Source organism: Triticum dicoccoides, chromosome 4A (genome assembly GCF_002162155.2).
Source record: "Triticum dicoccoides isolate Atlit2015 ecotype Zavitan chromosome 4A, WEW_v2.0, whole genome shotgun sequence".
Classification (NCBI taxonomy): domain Eukaryota; kingdom Viridiplantae; phylum Streptophyta; class Magnoliopsida; order Poales; family Poaceae; genus Triticum; species Triticum dicoccoides.
The window spans coordinates 78,662,694-78,671,418 of record NC_041386.1 but is presented as its reverse complement, the minus strand read 5'-3'; the positions used below and the strand labels follow the sequence as shown (position 1 = coordinate 78,671,418).

The 8,725-nt window shown below is 38.9% G+C and overlaps 1 protein-coding gene across 1 annotated transcript in view; it reads right to left on the bottom strand.

The window, feature by feature from the left end:
• LOC119285093 (calmodulin-lysine N-methyltransferase-like) overlaps positions 1-3,460 on the bottom strand; it is a 5,005-nt gene extending 1,545 nt beyond the window's left edge. Inside the window, exons 1-6 of the mRNA XM_037564312.1 lie at positions 3,225-3,460; positions 1,913-2,135; positions 1,627-1,706; positions 860-920; positions 333-448; positions 8-140 (exon numbers count right to left, since the gene is read on the bottom strand). Of these exons, the coding sequence (XP_037420209.1) occupies positions 8-140; positions 333-448; positions 860-920; positions 1,627-1,706; positions 1,913-2,135; positions 3,225-3,447 (836 nt within the window). The 5' untranslated portion in view covers positions 3,448-3,460. The remainder of the gene's footprint in view (positions 1-7; positions 141-332; positions 449-859; positions 921-1,626; positions 1,707-1,912; positions 2,136-3,224) is intronic.
• Positions 3,461-8,725: the final 5,265 nt, after the last annotated feature.

Genomic DNA, 8,725 nt, shown 5'->3' with positions numbered 1-8,725 from the left:
AACATACCAGTCACTTGCAACAATGATGTCAAAAGAGTTCAACATGTCTGAAGCATGCTCTTGATCCCAGTGCAGTGTCATAGGTTTAACTTTCGTTTGACCAAAAGTTTCTGCATTGATGGATATGTTCTGCTGGATATCTGAGGGTTAATGGATTACAAAGCCATAAAAGGTAACATCTAGAACAGCCCGTTTTTATTTGCGGTTGAGTCGCAGTATTCACGAAAAGTAGCAAAAAAATAACACTTGTAGTATGTAGGTCATATTACATTAATACTAACAAACTTTAAATTATGCAACAGCTTTTATATATAACTCATTAAGAAGGATACATCCAACTACTTGTGGGTTTCCATCAGAAATAACAACCTCGCCAGCATTTACACTGGCTGCAATAACAAGTCCCGCCAATCCATAACCAGCTCCAAGTTCAAGCACCCTTTTAGACCTATAATGAATTTGGAAGGAAAATAATCTGAGAAATATAGCACTAGCACGTAGAGTGAATCTAGTCAAAGCAGCAATAGATGTTTGTATGCTAAAACAAAAATTCAATCCACAGTTCTAGGTAGGAATGTAGGATTCGTGAGAGCAGAAAATTATTACAAGGCTAAAGCAGAGACCAAAATATCTGACCCTTGTGATAGTTTTGAGCTCTCATGAATCCTACCTAGAACTGTGGGTTGAAATCTTCTGAATCAGGTTCAGGACAAGTGGAATATCTGTGCAATTTACTCGAACACGAGCAACTCAAGTTACTCAAGCATGTTATGCGATCTGCAAAAGCAAGCGTACTGTTGATAAAGTAAGACGAATTAATCCAAGTGTGTCACATGGATAAATACACCTCACTACAAACCTGAACATATCTGAATGGTTGATACAGTAGAAGGCAAGGACCTCTTCAGACGGCCAACAACCTTCAAGAAAGAGAAACAATAAAGATAGACATAGATGAACAGTATCACATGAGCAGCATAGTGGGTGTAAGAATAACAAAGAATTCAGAGTTATATATTAGCCATGAGCCCATGACACTATCAAATCTGCAGTTGTATAGCAGTCCTACTTCAGAAGCTCTAGGTTAACCATACTAGACTCGTGGGATTAATGGAGCATCTGTTTTTTTTTACCTGGCCGGAACCTAAGCTAGTTAGGTGGTTTACTAGAGATGATCGAACCATTTTAGAACTTGAGGGCATGAATACTGTTAATATGGGTGAATCTTGTAATAGATAACTTCAAGAGTCTATTGGATATGTTAGATTGCTGTTTCTAGTCTAACCAGCTTCCTATGCACAGGGGGCTTCAAAACCTTACTTGGCCAAAAATGACAGGAAAGGCAAGTAAAATGAACAAGGGACCAAACAGTTCATATTTTGCATAGAAAAAAAATGTTTATATTCCCTTTCCACACGAAGTGTCAGCCCGTTCTTTACATTCCAAACAAAAAATTGAGAACTCTTCAATTGGCAGGCAGTAAGTTATGACAACTAAACCTATAACTGCAGCAAATGAGAAACAAAGATAATAGATCAGCTTGAACAAGAAACTTAGGCTAACAGATAGAATGACACAATCCATGATATAACAAAGATAATAGATCAGTTTGAACAAGAAACTTACATACAAGTCCAGTAGTGTCAATATTGAATCTGTTGGAAGCTTCAATGTCATTTAGTTCCAGGGAATCATCTCTTCTGTATCTGTAATCAAACACTAAAATGTTAAACTAAGGAATTATAGCGAACATTTCTAGTTTTCTAATTGGTGGGGCTTACTGGACAGAAAGAGAAAAATGTGATTCCCAATTTTATCAGAAAACAAGTAGAAGATCAATGTGTGTGCTACAACCGGAGAAAAACAGCATTTAGTATGACAGTAACTACGGGGAAAATAGTTGACTGCTTACATTACATTAAGTTCCGGTGAACCTCCACAGGGCAGCTTATAACAAACATAGACATCTCTTTGGCATTCCACACCATTTTCATTTCCATTTAATGAATCTCCTTGTGATTTATTTAACTGTGAAATCGGCACTGTGTGACACTCGAACAGATTAAAACTACGCGACGTCTTCCTTGAAATTTTGTTGGTATCACCTTTCTCCTGCGGGTCATTAGAAGTTCCCTCTGTATAAAAACGAATTAAAAAATGTTAACCTCTAAAAGGTAGAAATTGCAGATTTTAGTGGGTGTTTTTTTGGGGGGTGGGTAAACCACTTCAAGTTGCAAAAGGTTAAATAGAAACAACACTGACAAAAATAGCCAGCTGCATTACGGTAACCAGAACAACATTGAAATGAAAGGAAATTACGATGATGTTGTGTCCTATAAAAAACAGCTAATATTGACAGTAAACATCTTCCTTACAGTTAAACAGGGTCTACCTAGATGAAAATGATGATAATCTCCGTACATAAAAACAGTTATGGCTAACTAAAGTGTACATTCGGCATTCACAAGTTCATACAGTACTGCTAATATCAAAGGATAAGCTGTGAGCATATTGCCCATATGCGTAAAAGTACATGGTTTCAAAGCAAGAACCTCATGCACCATCTCATTCAAACAAGAAATCATACTCCAGAGAAAGCTAGACCTGTTTCTTTTAATCAAGTACTCAGATATAAGGGAAATGGGCCAAGTTCATTCAGTTGAGGGACTGGATCTACAATCCCACCAGCTGGGTTTCAAGTCCTGGTGGATGCAGATCTGGGTTTCTATTTATAGTGCCGGGACTTCCCCTGCAATTTTCTTTTAATTGGTACTCAGGTATACACATAAATGGCATGTGCCACAACCAATATGCGTGCTAACCATTTTGCCTGAATTAAAAATTTGCAGGCACATGAATTGAGAGCTGGAATGGCATAATAAGCCGTTGACAGCAATCGTGTTGTGTCTCGATCTTCTGAAATGCAAGTCGGTAGTAACATAAACGCCAATGCTCCCCTTGCATTACAGCACTAGTAAATCAAGAGATCCACCTACACTCTTCCTGTTCAGTCAGAAGGTATAGCCCAATTATCGGTGCTACGAGGTCTCGAGAGTGAAGATAATTACGGCGCGAAGCCTTCTTCACCGTCCTTACCTATGTAGTAGAAGCTATCTCGTCTACTGGAGTAAACAGCGGCAGATCAAATGGAACCGGGAGCTAAACGAAATCGATCCGAGTACAAAATCTGCTGTGGGGCGAGAAGAGGACGGAAACGGCAGGACCTGATGCGCGGGGAGAGGCGGAGCGAGAGAGCAGGGCGCGGCGGAGGATGTGCCACCGCAGGCTGGCATTGGAGGCTCCATCCGCAGGAGCGGACGACTGCGGCGGCTCCGGCGACGGGGAAGGGGAGGAGGATCCCATGGGGACTGGGCAGGGAGCCCGAGATGTCTGGTTCAGTTTGTTTTTCCTCGAGAAGCATCGATTCAGACGCGGTCGTATGTGCATGGTTCAGCCAAACCAGCTTGGGCTCAATTGGCCACGCACTCACTTCTGCCAGAAATGAGTGATCTTATTAGTTTTCTGATCAAAAAATGTGAGAATGTCGCCCTGTTCGGATTACCTCTGCTCCACAGCTTCACTCCGGAAGCAGGTGGAGTTACAGTGTTAAAGCGCGGAGCGCCTGTTTCGTGGCTCCATAGCTCCTCATATTTCATGGAGCAGGTGGGATTCTAAACAGGGCCTGAATATTGCAATTTTTTCCCAAAAGGCTTAAGATTCTATTCCCTTCGTTTCGAATTACTTGTCGTAGGTATGAATGTATCTAGATGTATTTTAGTTCTAAATACATCCATTTCTGCGACGAGTAATTTGAAACGGAAGGGGTATATATTAAGTATCACAAGTCCTTACATACACACTCATACATAAAAATAAAGTTTTATTTAAATCCTTGGTTGTGTTGAAGTTTTGTTCCTCTTTCATTCACAGCGTTGCTATGAACATATTTCGATGTCACCTAGACAGAGCAACCTTTTTATAACCTAAGAACTTATAGAATAGCGACCCGAAAGTCGTTGATGCAGACTAGGGGACGCCGACGACTGCGTTGTGTGAAGTAAATCGCCGTCCAGAAAAAGAAAACGTCGATGAAGGCCTGTAAAAACTACAAAGACCGGCCGAATCTAGGCGGTCCATCCGAAACCTAAATCGATCTGTTCCCGAAAGGGGACACGACTCTACACATCCTTCATCGGTGATAAGCACACCAATAGAATGTGTACGATTATCCCTCGTTCGATCCAGTCTCTAAAATATTCTCATTTGAATAATATTTAGCACTCAAAATATGTGCACAAAGAGAATCTGAAATCTGAATTAGAGGTCAACACTGTTTGCTAAACTGTTAAGGGCACTTCCAATGCATTGGCCTTTAACTTGTTATCCTACATGGTGATATATTGTTAGAAACAATTGCCCTCATGTATTATTTCTTTAGATGTTGTTTCTAAGTGATGTTGCATTCAATTAATTTAGATATCACATGTCCATACCAATATTGTGGTCTAATTATAGAGAGAAAGAAAGGGAAGAAATTGATACGTCTCCGACGTATCTACTATGTTTGGTTGTTTCATGTTATTATCATACCATTTTTACATATTTTTATCAACAAGTTGTACTATTTTCGGAACTAAGCTATTAATCTAGTGCCTTGTGTCAGTGATACGTCTCCATCGTATCTACTTTTCCAAACACCTTTGCTTTTGTTTTGGACTCTAATTTGCATGATTTGAATGAAACTAACACGAACTAACGTTATTTTCAGCAGAACTATCATGGTGTTGTTTTTGTGCAGAAATAGAAATTCTCGGAATTGGACGAAACTTTTTAGAGAATTATTTTGGAATAAATAAAAATTACTGGAATCAAGACCCACTAGAGGGGGGCCCAGCTGCCCACAAGACACCAGGGTGCGCCACCCCCCTCTAGCGTGCCCTGGTAGGTAGTGGGGCCCACGAGGCTCCGCTGACCCTAATTCCAACTCTATAAAATCCTATTTTCTGGAGAAAAAAATAAGAGAGGAAGTTTCATTGTGTTTTACGATACAGAGTCAGCGCCACCTCCTGTTCTTCAACAGGAGGCCAGATCTGGAGCCCGTTCATGGGAGAGGGGAATATTCGGTCTTCGTCATCACTAACCCTCCTTCGTAGGCTTGCTAGACGGTGAGAGGTTGGATGGGATTCATCATGTAATTGAGTTAGTTTTGGTGGGGCTTGATCCCTAGTGTCCACTATGTTCTGAGATTGATGTTGCTATGACTTTGCTATGCTTAATGCTTGTCACTAGGGCCCGAGTGCCATGATTTCAGATTTGGACGGTTTATGTTTTCACCATCATATCTATGTTCTTGATCCGATCTTGCAAATTATACGCACATATTACGTGTTATGATACACATATACCCCAAGGTGATAATAATTGGGATTCTTTCCGGTGAATACCGTAATTTGAGAAGTTCATGTATTCAGTATGTGTTAATGCTTTGTACCGGTTCTCTATTAAAAGGAGGCCTTAATATACCTTAGTTTCCTTATGAACCCCGCTGCCACGGGAGGGTAGGACAAAAGATGTCATGCAAGTTCTTTTCTATAAGCACGCATAACTATTTACGGAATATGTGCCTATATTATATTTATGAACTGGAGCTAGTTCTGTGTTACCCTAGGTTATGACTGTTATATGATGAATATCATCCAGCGAAATCACCGACCCAATGCCTACGAGTTTTTCACATATTGTTCTTGCTAAGTTACTACTGCTGTTACAACTGCTACAAAATTATTGCTATCCCTGTTACCATTGCTATTACTGTTACCACTGCTATCAAAAGTATCATACTACTATGCTATTGATCACTTTGCTACAGATATTAAATCTCCAGGTGTGGTTGAATTGATAACTCAACTGTTAATACTTACAAATATTCCTTGGCTCCCCTTGTATCGAATCTATAAATTTGGGTTGAATACTCTACCCTCAAAAACTGTTGCGATCCCCTATACTTATGGGTTATCAAGACCTTTTTCTAGCGCCGTTGCCGGGGAGCATAGCTATATTTTTTTGAGTCACTTGGATCATTCCCTCTAAGACGAGGGGAGGTAAGGAACTGTCATCTAGCTCTACACTTGATTCACCTTCTGTCTTGAATAAGCTTGCAACACCTCCACATGCTATTAATCCTAATATGTCGCAAGTAATTGATGATGCTACTTCTGCTATGAATGATGCTTATGATTATGCTAGTACCTTGCTTGATGATAATGTGCCACAAGGTGAATTTCTTGATGAACAAATTGCTAAAGCTAAAGAATATGAAATCACTGAAATTGATGAAATTACTGAAACTGAGAATGTCTTTGAAACTGAGAATTATAAAACACCTATTAGACCTAGCTCTCCTAAATATGAATTGCCTGAGATACCTGAGGGTTGTGTTATGGATGGAGAGGTTGCTAGGGATTTTCTTGCTTGTAAGGATAGAGATGATCTTAAGAAATTACTAGTCAAGTTGAAAGAAAAATTCTTGAATGCTATAATGCAATATGATCCTAAGTTTGCTACTTCACTTATCTTTATTACTGATAAGGATTATGAATTCTCTGTCGACCGAGAGTTAATTTCTCTGGTTGAATCTGATCCTTTCATGGATATGAAACTGAAACTGTTGTGACACATCTTATCAAATTAAATGATATAGCCACCCTATTTACTCATGAGGAAAAAATTCGTTATTACTATGTTCTTAAGTTATTTCCTTTCTCTTTAAAGGGTGATGCTAAGATATGGTACAATAATCTTGCTCCTAGGTGTGTGCGTAGTCCCCAAGATATGATTTATTACTTCTCTGCAAAATATTTTCCTGCTCGTAAGAAACAAGTTGCCTTACATGAAATATTAACTTTGCGCAAATTGAAGAAGAGAGTCTCCCACAAGCTTGGGGAGGCTTCTCCAATTACTTAATGCTTTGCCTGATCATCCTCTTAAGAAAAATGAAATACTTGATATCTTCCATAATGGACTAACTGATGCTTCTAGGGATTTCCTAGATAGTTATGCTGGTTGTGTTTTTAGGGAACAGACTATTGAACAAGCTGAATAATTATTGAATAATATATTGAAGAATCATGGTTATTGGACACTTTCTGAACCACCTTCTAAACCCACTCCAAAGAAGAGGGGTATCTTATTTCTCAGTCCTGAATATATGCAATAAGCAAAGAAGTGTATGAAGGAAAAAGGTATTAAACTTGAGGATGTTAAGAATTTACCACCTATTGAAGAAATACATGGTCTTGACACGCCACCACCACCACAGGTGGTAGAGGTAAATTCTTTATTACAGTTTTATGAAGGTGACATCCCTTATAATAAACATCCTAATCAATGCTTGCATGAATTTGACAATTACATTAGAAAACAAGATCACTTCAATGCAAATGTTATGAAACAATTGAAACAAAATTCTGACATGATTGCTCGCTTAAGTGACTTGTTATCTAGAATTACCAATGATGTAACAGGTGTAGGAAAACATGCCTCTATGGTTCGAACTCAGTTAGAACAAGTTGGTAAATCTCAAAGTGAGTTGCTTAATGAAATGAACAATAATATGAATGATTATGCTGTTAGAGTATCAACTAGAGGGGGCAAAATGACTCAGGAGCCACTTTATCCTGAAGGTCACCCTAAAAGAATTGAATAAGACTCTCAACGAATTAATACTGATGCACCTAGTCCTTCTAAGAAAAAGAAAAGTAAAAATGGTAGGACTTTTCATACTTCTAGTGAACCTGAGATCGAAAAACCTTCCGAGGATAATAATGATGTCTCTATTTCTGGTGCTGAAACTCAATCTGGTAATGAACATTCATCTAGTGATAATGATAATGATAACGATGATGTTCATGAATACACCCAACCAGACAATCATAAAGAGCCAGATAATGATGTTGAAATTGAACCTGTCATCGATCTTGATAACCCACAACCTAAAAATAAGCGTTATGATAAAAGAGACTTTTTTGCTAGAAAACATGGTAAAGAAACAGAACCATGGGTTCAGAAACCCATGCCCTTTCCACCTAAACCATCCAAGAAAAAGGATGATGAAGAATTTGAATGATTTGCTAAAATGCTTAGGCCAGTCTTTTTGCGTACTCGTTTGACTGATATTTTCAAGATGCCCCCTTATGCTAAGTATATGAAAGACATTATCACTAATAAAAGAAAAAAAACTGAAGCTAAAATCCCCACCATGCTTGCTAATTATTCTTTTAAGGATCGAGTACCTAAAAAACTAGGAGATCCCGGAATACCAACTATACCATGTCAAAAGAAACTATGTCAAAACCGCTTTGTGTGATTTGGGAGCTGGTGTTACTGTTATGCCTTTATCTTTATATAAACGACTTGATTTGAATAAACTCACACCCATTGAAATATCATTGCAAATGGCAGACAAATCAACTGCCATACCTACCAGTGTTTGTGAGGACGTGCCCGTTGTAGTTGCAAATGTTACTATCTTAACAGACTTTATTAACTTGATATGCCTGAGGACGATGCTACCTCTTGAGCATGCGTTGGTTTTCCCTTGAAGAGGAAATGGTGATGCTGCAAAGTAGCGTAAGTATTCCCCTCAGTTTTTGATAACCAAGGTATCAATCCAGTAGGAAACTACACGCAAGTCACCTAGTACCCGCACAAACAAACAAGAACCTCA